The sequence below is a fragment of the Mchenga conophoros genome, linkage group LG23 (genome assembly GCF_057382185.1).
Source record: "Mchenga conophoros isolate Kocher_MC1m ecotype Shallow Benthic linkage group LG23, M_conophoros_male_GT1.1, whole genome shotgun sequence".
In the NCBI taxonomy this organism is placed as follows: Eukaryota; Metazoa; Chordata; class Actinopteri; order Cichliformes; family Cichlidae; genus Mchenga; species Mchenga conophoros.
Genome location: NC_140547.1, coordinates 1,710,588 through 1,723,727, shown reverse-complemented (window position 1 = coordinate 1,723,727; position 13,140 = coordinate 1,710,588). Strand labels below are relative to the sequence as shown.

The window sequence follows — 13,140 nt, the reverse complement described above, 5'->3', positions numbered from 1 at the left end:
TATTATATTATATTATATTATATTATATTATATTATATTATATTATATTTATAGCTGTCGAAATTAACGCGTTAATTGCGATAATTAAATTTTGGAATTAATTACGTTAGAATATTTAACTATTTAGCGCAACACGCAGATAAGTCGCTCCCATAATTCCACTTGATTTGTTTACCGCGCCACTGAAAATGGAGAAGCAGGAAGCGGATGGCCTTCTGGATGGGGAATTTAAATACAAGAAGAACATAGATGGGACAATAAACAAACGCGTTGTAATTTGCACTCACTGTAGTAAAGAGTTTCAATTTCACCGTTCAAATTCGACCTTAAAATACCACCTTAATGCCAAACACGCGTTTGTCGGGGCAGCAGCTTCACCCGGCCTGCGTCAGACCACTCTTAGTGAACGCAGGCCACTCGGTAAGTCTTCTTTGGACAAACTGACCGACAATATAGCCAAATGGATAGCAAAGGACTGCAGACCGCTAAGCATTGTGGAGGACAAGGGCTTTGCGGATGTTTTAAAGGTTGCATCTCAGGACGCGTCCTACAAGCCCCCAGCGAGAAGCACAATAACAATTCGAATCCACGAACTGTATGAAACGGAGAAAAAGAAAAAAGAAGAGGCTTTAGTTCACACAGAATGCGTGGCTCTGACAGGAGACCACTGGACATCATTGAGTAATGACAATTACCTGGGAGTTACTGCGCATTTAATCACTGAAGCCTGGGGTCTGACATCCTTTGCGCTGACTATAATGAAAACGGAAGAGCGGCACTTTGCGGAGGCTTGTGCAGAGCAGTTCCAGACTGTTGCTCGCAGGTGGAGAATTGAGGAGAAGGTGACAACAGTAGGCACGGACAGTGCGCGCAATATGATCGCCGCGGCTCGCATCATGCCATTCAATCACATGCCGTGTACCGCGCACATTCTACAGAGATGCATCACAGTGAGTCTCGCAGACAGTGGCTTTGTCACTGCGCTGGCCAAATGCCGCAAAATTGTTGGCCATTTTAAGCACAGCCCAGCAAACACAGCAGAGCTGAACGCAGAGCAGGTGTCACTGGGGCGCAAGCAGGAGCCGTTGGCCCAGGACGTGCCTACGCGCTGGAACTCCACGCTGGAGATGGTGAAGCGCTTGATCCGCAACCAAACTGCAGTAACCGCGACTCTGGATAAACAAAAGCATAAACTTGTCCTCCTGACGCCTCCAGAGTGGGACAAACTCCAGAGACTGGAGACACTTCTAGAGCCCTGCAGGTGAGCCTGTCATTGTGACCATAATTGTAGGTTTAGATTAAATGTATCAAACATACATCTTAAATCAGTTTTGTTATTATGAAAATGTCTTATTTAAAAAATAAATGAAATCAAATATTTTATTAATATTACCTAGTATTAAAAAGCTTTTTTTAATTTGCTGTCTTATCTCTCTGTGTGTGTGTGTGTGTGTGTGTGTGTGTGTGTGTGTGTGTGTGTGTGTATGTGTGTGTGTGTGTGTGTGTGTGTGTGTGTGTGTGTGTGTGTGTATTCCACTGCAGATATGTGACTGAACTGCTGGGAGGAGAGGCCTACGTCTCCTGCTCTGTAGTTCTACCAGCCTTCTGCCACCTGCGCCGTGTCATGGAAGTAACTGATGAGGACCCTGCATATGTGGTGAGGTTTAAAGAGAAGTTTAAGGAAGACCTTGCTTCCCGCCAGGAACATACCAACTATGCATGGCTCCAGATCGCAACTGCACTGGACCCACGTTTTAAAGACCTACGCAGTGTGCCCAAGACTGACAGAGAAGCAGTGTGGACCACACTGGCAGGCATGCTGCATGAAGACTCTCCTAGAAGATCACACACTGCAGAAGAAGGTCCAGCCAAGAAGACTGCAACCCCCCCACTGTGCTTTGCCCTGATATCTGCAGTGTGAGGTTGGATCGCTCATTCTCATCCTCACACTGATGCCACTTATTTCGGTCTTTGTTTGACATAAAAGGGCATATTTGTCACTTTATTGCAACTATATTTGCACTCTTGAGCTCCTTCATTCACTGACTGATCATAAAGTTATTACTTGCGTTATGTATTCATCCGTTTGAACATAATTAATGAAGCCACATGTAATCACTAAAATTTGTATTTTGGGTACAATAAGAGAGTTTCAGATGGAATGCTGTTTTGTTTTGTTTAAATTTCACCAACTTGCTGATGCCCACGGTTGTGAGTGCGGCTTCTTGCTGTACATGGGTGGATGGTTGTAAATCACATCACAGATGCCAAAAACCTCTCAAACCAAGCCCCCTTGCCGGTGATGCTGTGCGCAACCTCGTGACGGAGTCAAGCATATTCAAACACCCCCTCACCTCCCGTGTCAAACTCAAATGTCAGCCTATTTCATGTGTCACTTTTGGAGCAGTTGCCATCCCGACGAGCCATGGAGAAGTTCGTGTTTGTGTTATTTTACTTATTTGGTGTTCTGGTGTGTTTGGGCACCGGTCAGCACCATCTGCGTGCACGTGTTGGACCGTGGACACACCGGATTCAGTGGGAGAATAACGGTCAGGTGTACAGTTTACTGAGCACTGGGACTCAGTATCGTTTACCAGCACAGACACGGAGACGCGCTCAGCTTCTATTGAGAGCAAACAACCAAGTGAACCCTCCGGCTGCGTCCAGTAGACCCACCAGAACCGGATCTTGGGAATTTAACGAACTCAACGGCCATTTTCAACAAAACGAGCGCAGTCAAGTGGATGCGTCGGTCCTTGGTGCTGATACGGATCAGTATATACTCGCCTCGGGACGACCTGGCACACGCAGTCAGTCCCCACCCCGCAGCCAAACCACCACAGAGGCTGTTGGATACTCCGGGTCCCTCCGGTCACAGTCCAGCAGCTCTTCAGCTCTTACCTCCGTCCAAGAGTTCTCCGGCAGCGGAGTCCCACGGGGAGGCCGTAGTGCACTTGGAGATGATACAGGTGTACAACGGGCCAGCGCGTCACAGGCAAGATCGCCGGATTTTACCCACAGCCGAAGCGGCAGAACCAGGTCCCAGAGCACGCATTCAACTGTTCGATCACCTGCCACATCAATATGGGTGACCACGGCAGAGGACGCTGGGAACGCACGTCATATAACCCAGGAGACCACGCTGGGAGACGCTCCCAGTGCGCGCGGTGTGCAAAGAGCGCACACTCTGACCAGAGTCACGCCAGAGTTAATTGTTTCTCCCACAGCACTGTACAGCAACGCTGTAGAATTACAATTTCCACGTAGCGGACCCGATGCCTCACGCACTACAGACGCGACTGACCCACGAGACCCGCACAGTATTCATCACAGGAACTCGGTTTTCTATAACGTTTACCCACCAGACCGCAGGAACAGGCTGAGTGCGCGCCCTCCACCAGGAGCCGGCTACGGGACCAGGTTCTTCCACAACGGTGAGACAGAAGCACCGCGGCAAAGACACCAACGTGTATTAACCCTTGTGTGGTGTTCGTATTTTTGTTACTCAGCCAGTGTTCATGGGTCTGGTGGACCCGCTAGAGTTTTGGCTTTCCAAATTAACACTATCAAACAATTTTATGTTAAATTACTCAACAGATGTTTACTTCATCCCAATTACAAGACATATGAACAGCAAACATGGTTAATTTTTTCCCTTTACCTTTGTTAGATCACATTTATGAATTAATGTGCTTCTCGTTTTTCTTTTATATAAAATGTTATAAATAAATCAGTTATAATCCAGTGGAGTGAGTGGAAAGACACAACACATTTACACGTGAAAAAATAATTAATTGTTTAATTTTTCTTTTGAAAAAAACTGAACACGGGTCTCACAGACCCGAACACCATACAAGGGTTAAAAAGTAGTTATGGAGAGGCACGCATCTTGAAGCGTTAGAGACATTATCACGCCCAATCAATCAAATTGGTTTGGCGCCGAAAGGAGTGCCGAGCCCCACATTTAAATCCCATCTAATGCAGATTTTAATGCATTTTAATGAGAACCGGAGTTAATGCCCCGTTATGACAAAACTAATGTCTCCCGTGCCAGAGCCTCTGAGCAAAGTTAAAATTAAATGCTTGATTGATAGACTTTGAGAGTCATTAGTGATTAGCCAGCAGTGATGGAGAAATTACTTCTGCAGCTTATGACAGTATATCTAAAGTTGTCCATTCATTATTCTTCCCAAGCAGATTCTTATTATGCTGATCTGTATAGATACAGGTTTTGTGACGTCTGCATAGTCAAATCAACACATGCAGCACTTTTCAATAAGGATGCAGTTTATTAGACAGTGTAGAACAGAGCTGTCAAACACAGAGGACAGACTCCATCAACAAAGCTTTATGTTTCATAAGTACAGGACAGTCTGGTCAGTGATCTAAGAGCACTTTTTCTTTTATTTTACACATTTATCATGTAGAAAAATTCAGATATTCTGTTAAAATTGCCCTTTGTTATCTTATATTCAGATATCTGAGGGATTAAATGTGGACATTTATGTGACTCTTGATGAGTAAAATGAGTTTGAAATCCCATTAGTGGAAAGTTGATGCCCCAGTTTTTGCCTTTAGGTTGTTTTAATCGTTTAAGTTTCTGATTTTTTTCCTCTGCAGGTCTTCCAGACTTGGTTCCTGACCCTTACTACATCCAAGCAGCCTCGTACATTCAGAGAGCACAGATGTATGCACTTCGCTGTGCAGCTGAGGAGAACTGTCTTTCCAGGTGCTTTATTGGGCTTTATATGAATCTGTCTGTCAAAAATAATTTAAGTTGTTCTTCACTGACATTTTACAATACAGGTTATTTTTGCTGTGCAGCAGAAACGTGTGACGTCAGGCAGGACAAACACATTTACATCGAGATAATAAAAGATAGGACTTCTTTGAGCCTGCCTCACTGTGTTGGCCCACATCCCATTTGGATGCTACAGCTGAGTGACAGAATGACTGGACGCAAACCTGGCTGCTGCCTGAGATTCTCTCCTCTGATCTGAGCAGCCGCTCTGCCAAATAAAATAAACTCTGAAACGAAAGGCAAAGGATTTCTGAGGTGAATGCAAAAACTGCTGAGGCAAGACCAGAAACCACCTCTGCAGTAAATCATTGCGTCTGCCGCTCGGTGAGCAGGAAATAGAGTAAACTGTGCAGTGAGGCATGTATGTGTGGAGGACAAAGACTTAAAAAGGTGGTGCAAGTCGATTCCGGCTGCGCACTGAGTGCTTAAAACCCTCCGAGTGTCATCTCGGCACACAGTGAAGGTGCTCCAGGTATCTTGGCTCATTTCCTGTTTCCTTTTCCTTCAGCTCTGCATATCACCCGAGTGTGAGTGACCTCGACTATCGAGTTCTGCTGCGCTTCCCACAGCGAGTGAAGAACCAGGGAACAGCAGACTTCCTCCCGGTGAGACCCAGGCATGAGTGGGAGTGGCACAGCTGTCACCAGTGAGTTAGAAACACCATATATGTCCTCAAAGTCACACCCCAGTTCCTGCAGAGTGATGTGTGGACACAGGATTTATAACTAACAGATAAAACATTAAAACATGTCCGAGGGAGAAGTTAATTTTAGGAAACTGTAGTTTCTCAGCCAAAGATGCCTGAGGTGAGCGTTTTAGGAACATCCACTCTGACATCCCACAGAGCCAACAGTTCAGAAACAGCTGAGAGTAGACCAAATCTCTTCATCTGTTTTAATTGGAGTAATTACACGTTTTGTTTTTTGAAAAAGGGAAACATGAGATTTAAGAGAATGTTACGTACTGTAAATACAGCAGAAAGGACGGTTTCCTGAACACATTAGCAGAGAAGATTTCTCTCCTCTTCAGGCATTACCACAGCATGGAAGCATTTAGTAACTACGACCTGCTGGATGTCTCCACTGGACTGAAGGTTGCTGAGGGACACAAAGCCAGTTTCTGTCTAGAGGACACGTCGTGTGATGCAGGAGTACGGCGACGCTTTGCCTGCACTACTCACACACAAGTCAGTTTGCACTTTTGTATCTGTGCAGGATTTTCACTGGTTACGTCTTTCTCGTAAAAACGTAAAGATTTCCGCTTTTAAAGCATCGCAGAAGCAGGTTGTGTAAGTTTGGCGTCTTCTTAGGGTCTCAGTCCTGGATGCTATGACACGTACCACGCCAACATCGACTGCCAGTGGATCGACATCACTGATGTGCCGCCGGGGAACTACATACTCAAGGTGGGTTTGCAGGACGGATTTATATTATTTATATTATTATTCACATTTCATCTCTAAATGATTGTTGTTTATTTGATTTTCAGGTAACGGTGAACCCCTCTCACCTGGTCGAGGAGTCTGACTTCTCCAACAACGAGGCTCAGTGTGACGTCAGGTACACGGGAAGCTACGTCCAGGCGAGAAACTGCAGGATCGTTGTGTAAGTCGGGTCAAGTATTCTCGATTTTCACGAGTGACTCTGGAGGTAAAAATGTTTAAAGTATTTTTTTCTTTGCTTCACAGGAGCTGACCTGACAGCAGACTGAACATCTCACAGGCAAACATGTACTTAATCTCTTCTTACTGCTCCTAATGAGCAGCTGCTGATACCATCATCTGTTTGCTTCTAAATGAATCTGTATTTATATGATTTATTGTATCCAAAGCCAGGATGGCTCAATTTGACCTTTTACTTATTTATATGAATATTCATTTTAAGTGGATTTTGTGCTGTTGGCTGTTACTGTGAGACTGACTTGGTGCTGACTGTGGGGAAGCAGTGGTGCTCCAGCTTTCCTCCATCACATCTATTAGGATTTTGTCAGAGACCAGCAAATATACCCTGAAGTATACAGCGTGCCGCTGCTCTTATTTAAAAAGTTCAAAAGCTGTCACGTGTGGATTATTTGCAATGCTTTGCTCCAGCAGCAGTTTATAGTTTTATGTATTCTACTGAAACAAGGCTCGACTTTTAAAAGCTTTTTACTTTATGGTAAAACTTATTTAGATTTCTGAAAACAAAGGCAACCCCGACATCTAATTATTGAATTAGTCTAATTACAATTGGGAGCAAATATTTCTCAGCCTGAACTCATCTGGCTGCCCATTAACACCAGTTAACACGAGCTGAGAGGCGGTTCAGTGTCGAGCGGTACATTTCCTAAATGCTTTAGGAATAACACACCTCAGAGAAATACCTGAAACGATCCCACTTTGCTCATTAACGTCATCAAAATAGCAGCGAGAGAACGAGAGCGCTGTGACACCAGTGTGTTTTTGCGTGCTTGTTGTGTTGTGTTATTGCTGGTGAGTGATTGGGAAAACATTTAGTCACCTGGCAGTGGCTCCATGTGAGACGCCTGCGAGTGTCTCGCTCTGTTTACACTTTGTCACCGAATTTAGTCGGGACCAACTGGGACGCTGTCTGGAGGACATAACCAGCGCAAAACACAATTCTTCCTCTTTGCTCCGTGTTTTTATTTTTTTTTTTAATGAGGCCTGTTTGCCTCACAGAAGATTGGCAGAAAAACAAGCAGGAGGTATGTCCTGTATTGTACGGGCTTTTTCTTTGGCACTCGTCATTAGGCACAGCAGGACTGTCGTGGGAACCATTCCAAACCAAACATGCCCACTGCAGTAATTTGAACCTCAGCAGAAAACTTCTTGCAGTAAAATGGAAGCTTTTAGCAGCAGTAAGCCTAAATGAAAGAGGATTTTGATGAGATGCATATGCTAACAGGTGCAGAGCGGGGTCGCGGGAGTTTGTTCTAGGATCACATTCACTGAATCATTTGCAGAGTTTGTCTGTGGCAGCATCAAGTCACAGCCTGTCACCAACTTCTCCAGTTCCTCGCACAATAATAGTAAGAGTCTGTCGGTCCTGATGAGGTCACCTCTAGTTGTTATGTTTTAAGGACACAGAGGAAATCAAATACACACAATGATGCAAGAGATGGAAAAACTACCAGAGATGACATGGAAAGCATGCTGCCTGCACCGCATCCTGTATAACCGCATCACACTGTGCTGAAACCCATTTCACTCATCCTCTTATCCAAACATGGACTCTGTGCTGAACCTACACCGTCTCTGGCCAGCGAACCATCTGAGTGTGAAAGAGGGTCAGGGCAGAGCCACCTCCTCCAGCGCTCCCAGCTGCTGTGTGCTAAGGGTGGGCCGGTGCACTAAGCCTGCAGGGTGTGGGCAGAGCTGCCGGTCGCTCCGGCTGGAGATGACAAGGAGGAGAGAAATTCCACAGATCCACTGACGGGCAGGAAAACCCGACTGCAAACTGCTGACATCAGCGACGGAGCCTTTCTTACTGTGGGCTGAGTGTCTGTGAGGCCGTGCCCAGACTGTCTGAGACGCCCAGTCAACAAGTGTCCGAGCCAAGAGCCCAGACCCCAGCGACACATGATGGACGTCAATATTCCTGGGTACAGACTTAGACTGGAACAGTGTCGATAAGCAGTCACAGACTAAAAATATGCACGTGTGTTAGTTTCACGCCCATATTGTTACGCTTGTCTTGTGACTTCACTAAAGCACCACACTTGTATTAAAGATGCATTGTCAGATTTTTACAGTCACTTAGTGGCAGCATAACCGCCTATGTGAGCACAACACTGATCATCCCCTGCACACAAAGTCAGACATTTATGTGCAATTTAACTCTACTCTGTATTTGGTAATTGTTCTGAATTCATTTTTTCCTGCCACAGACTGTGGGTAAGAAAACACTCAAAGACACTAAAACACATCACCTTTTAAAATGCAATCAGATCACAAATGGACAGCACTAAAAGCTTGTGCGAAGTACCACAGCGGGCAGCTTGGAGGTGTGTGACAATAACAGGTGTGGACAATGACGCGCTCCACTTGTGTCCAGATCACTGAAACGCATTTTAAAAGGACGCATTAACAGGTCACAGACTCCACTTAATCACAGCTTTGTGCGCCACGATGTCAAGTGTTCTCTTTAATGCACTCCGAGAGAACATTATCACAGCGCTGACCAGCCACTTCATTAGGTACACCTATTCATCTGCATGTTAACACTGCAGAAAATGATGTTAATACGTATCACTAGAGACAATAAGAGATGCCTGTTAATCTGTTAAACTAAACCTTTTGAAAAGAGATCATTTTGGTTTTGGGACTGACTCAAACATACGCTCACTGGCCACTTCATTAGGTATACCTGGTGTAGTCCATCTTATTGCAAATGTCTAATCGGCTAATCACAGTGCATATAGTCATGTAGATATCATTCAGATAACCTTCTGAAGTTCGAACTGAGCATCAGAATGAGGCTACCTGAGTATTGTTGCTGACCATGTCTGTCGACTGTGTCACAAATCATCTCCAACTATCTTGTACATGACGGTACAAATGGCCTCCACAGTCAACGGATCTCAATCCAAAAGAGACCTTTGGGATGTGGTGGAACAGAAGATTCACATCATGGTTGTGCAGCCAACAAATCTGCATCAGCTGTGCAATGCGAGTATGGACCAGAATATCCCAGGAATGTTTCCAGTGAAAATCAGAGCCACGAAGAAATACGGCAGATCTGACAAAGTCTGATCAAGTCACTACATCTGCTGTTAACACCAAACACCAGTGGCCGCATCACGACGTGCACAGTGTGATCTCTTCCTATATTCAGCACCTGTCAGTTAGAAACCACGATGCCCGGCCCACTGTGGGTCCAGATGTCCATAACAGCGTAAAACCATCACATATAACTCTGTTTCAGATCGATCGCAGACATCAGCACCATGAATACATAAATACCAAAACATTGCAGTTGTAGCCACAGTGATCAATCACCCAGAGGTAAGAAACAAACGATGCAGTTTTCCTGTGCTGGTTGTTTGTTTTTAACTAAGAGGAAGAAATTGGAAAGTTTTCACGCCACAGGGCGACTCAGCTCAACAGCAGCTGCTCAGAACTAATAAAAGCACCAAATTAACCCTGACGCCTGTAGAGTCACACACACACACACACCACCGACGTGCTGCTGTGTTGTTTTCCTCCCACTGTGTGAGTGTGTGTGTAAAGTCTGGAATACGAGCTTCCATCACGAGTGAAATTATTCGATGGCAACTTAATGTTCCCTTCCTCCATCCGTGCTCTGTGTTTGCTGTGAGTGAACTGTTTGTCTAAAGCAAAGAGTCGAAGCTATTTGTGCGAGCGGGGGGGAAATGACTGAATCATTTTCACGGCTCTCCCGCCGGCGGCGTCTGATGTCCCAAAAGTGGAAACAATGTTTACCTGGACTGGACGAGGGCTCTAAACTGGGCCGTTTACACACCGCTGTAGATTCAACAGCTTCCCCTGTTTGAAAGAGAAGGATCCTGTGTGTGGTTTCCCTCCTGAAGCAAACACTCGACAGCCCTGTGCAAATGCATGCTGTTTTATTTATCCTGTTATTGTATAATTTTGGGGCCGGGAGGAGGTCTGGATGAGGAGGTGCAGGGGAGAGAGGGCGGGAGGTCGCCCAGCTGAAGCCTTCCATTTCTTTCTGTTCTGAATGTTCATATTGTTTTATGGGTTTTACACTTGGCTGTCAGACGACGTTAGCGTGTCTCCTGCCGTGCCTAACATCTGTTCACGCTACACCGGGAGGACGCATGTTGGCTCCGGAGACATATAAAACACATCCACGGAGACGTGAGCAGACGTGAGACTGTGCTGCTGCCTCGTGTAAAACAAAATGTTACTGCAGTGTGAAAAAGACAGCTGTCGACATGTTTGCTATATGCAAGAGCACGAGAGTAGTGCAAAGTTTAATCGGAGGGTTGCCTCATGAATCACAGCCTGCTGAGGCAGAGCGGGCCTCAAACAGCGCCTAAAGAAATCTCGAGTAAGTCAAAAGCAATACCAAAGAAATGCAGTTTACACACGCCTAATTATTGTAGTGTGGATTTAATATGTGTGGATTACAAAACAAATAATCTTACTGGATTTATGACAAAGTTTTGAAAATGAACAGCTCGTTTATTATTATGTTAATTTGTCCAATTTGAGCCGCGGATAAATAAAATGACAGCTGTTCGTCAAGTGTTGATGCAGGATCTTTGTTCAACCCCTCGGATTAAAGCAGAGATTCTTCATTTGCATCTTAACTGACTCATTTCATCTGCTGCGGTTCTGTACAGAAGCGTGACAGCAACAGTTTCTAGGTCTAACTGTAACAGCAAGAGCTGTGTTTAAGTACTTATTCTTACTTTTGCACTGGAGGATACTCAGCGGTCACTTTGTTAGGTACACCTGCTCAACTCCTCATTAATGCAAATTTCTAATCAGCCAACCGCGTGGCAGCACGTTAGTGCATTTAGACATAGAGGCGTGGCCGAGACGACCTGCTGAAGTTCAAACTGAACATCAAAATCAGGAAAAAGGTTCTTTTAAAAGTCACTCTGAATGTGGCGTGGTCGTTGGTGCCAGACGGGCTGATCTAAGTATTTCATTCATCCCGCTTTGTATATGCTTGTGAGCATTGCCACAGTGTGTAATATACTATATTAAATATACTATACATGAAACTCTATAACAAAAGTTATAACTACAGCAGTATAGACAGTTTTAAAAGGGCTGTGGTACATATGTAGGCTGCGAGTGTGTTATTACTACAGGGATAGCTCAGTAGGTAGAATGGTGGCCCCATGATTGGAAGGTCGGGGGTTCGATTCCCCTGAACAGCTACCCTGAGGTACCCCTGAGTAAGGTACCGTCCCTACACCCTCCAATGGCTGCCCACTGCTTCACTGAGTGAATGGGTTAAATGCAGAGAGGAATTTCCCCACGGGGATCAATAAAGTACACTTTCTTTCTTTCTTAAATCCCAGACAGGAAATACAAACATTGCTAATTGTGGAGAAAATGTGGACACACTGGGGAAGTAACTGCAGCGTGCTTTATAGGAAACGTGTCCTTTTATCAGCTTTCATCTTAATGAAGGATGTTATCACGTTCAGTATCTGTGCAGCGAAAGAATAAGAACAATGAGCCAGCAGCTAATGCTCCTCTTAAACTGCTGCACGTGTTTGGAAAGACAAAATGTGCCCTTTGACCTCACCCCTTCACACCTGAATGTGACATCCTTGGCCAAACATTCAGGGCTACAGCCAGGTGGTTAAAAATAATAAATACAGATGTCAGCCTTGTTCTGATTGTTGGGCTTTTCTGTAGGATCTTTACCTTCCAGTATAAAGTGCCTTGTAATTTGCTGCTATATAAATTCAATTTAATTAAAGTTCTGGACACATCTGATTAATTTGGCCTCCACATATTAATATTTCTGAACATGAAATACTTTAAAGTAACTCAGCAGCAGAAACAGCAACATGTTGCTTAAACACTAATTGTTCTGTATAAGTAATCTAAAGGCGTTATATAAAATAACCCAGCATCAGAGCGTCAGACATTTTACCAATGATCGCACCAACTAATGACCCCTTTTTAGAAATTATAGATGACATACTGCAGGCTTAACTATTTTGCCTTCCAGGATTTCAATCAATTTGTACAAAGAATTTGTAAACTGGCAGATAAATGCAGCAGAGTGTCGAATTAAAAAGGTTGTAGTGGCGTAATCCTACAAATTAGCATATAAATAAGAACATGCTTAAATGGAAGAGCAGCACACCGGCTGCACGATGGGGGATGAGCAGCCTCTCTTGTCTGAGGAGGCTGAGATCATTCAGTGATCATTTTCTGCCACTCAGTTTGTGGTGATCACGGCATACTGTGCTGTGGTCTGCCGGGGGAGCTTCATCTGAGCTTTAGACACACACAAGCACCAATAAGCTGATGAAGGCCGACTCTGTGATGGGCTGCAAACTGCTCTTTTGCAGGTGTGGTGGAGACTCTTCAGTCATTTTGACCACCCCCTGCAACACTTACGGGACAGACAGCAGAGCACATTTCCTAACAGACTGAATTATCTCTACTGCCACAAGGACAAATATAGAAACTCTTTCACACCTCTTATCTCTCTGTTATTTATCTCTATTTTGTTACATCACTTGTATAATAACAACAAGTAAAATAAAATGCTAAAATTAAATTATTTCTTCGTGTTTAAATAATAATAATGATAATAATAATAATACCCTTAGTATCCCTTAAACATAAAGTACTATGTAAAATTGGTTAAACTACAGCGACA

The 13,140-nt window shown here is 44.4% G+C and overlaps 1 protein-coding gene across 1 annotated transcript; it reads left to right on the top strand.

Moving 5' to 3' along the window:
* Window positions 1–2,425: 2,425 nt before the first annotated feature.
* loxl5a (lysyl oxidase-like 5a) lies at window positions 2,426–6,409 on the top strand. The gene is made up of 6 exons (XM_085264445.1): window positions 2,426–3,434; window positions 4,621–4,729; window positions 5,310–5,447; window positions 5,831–5,987; window positions 6,111–6,206; window positions 6,290–6,409. The coding sequence occupies exons 1-6, from the start codon at window positions 2,426–2,428 to the stop codon at window positions 6,407–6,409; spliced, it is 1,629 nt and encodes a 542-aa protein (XP_085120571.1).
* The last annotated feature ends 6,731 nt before the right edge of the window (window positions 6,410–13,140 follow it).

What these genes read in the sequence shown, in the direction of transcription:
- loxl5a (XM_085264445.1), top strand. Translation starts at nt 2,426, where the DNA reads ATGGAGAAGTTCGTGTTTGTGTTATTTTACTTATTTGGTGTTCTGGTG. An exon ending in GAGGAGAACTGTCTTTCCAG is followed by an intron (nt 4,730 to 5,309) that starts GTGCTTTATTGG and finishes CTTTTCCTTCAG; the next exon opens with CTCTGCATATCACCCGAGTG. An exon ending in GAGTGGCACAGCTGTCACCA is followed by an intron (nt 5,448 to 5,830) that starts GTGAGTTAGAAA and finishes TCTCCTCTTCAG; the next exon opens with GCATTACCACAGCATGGAAG.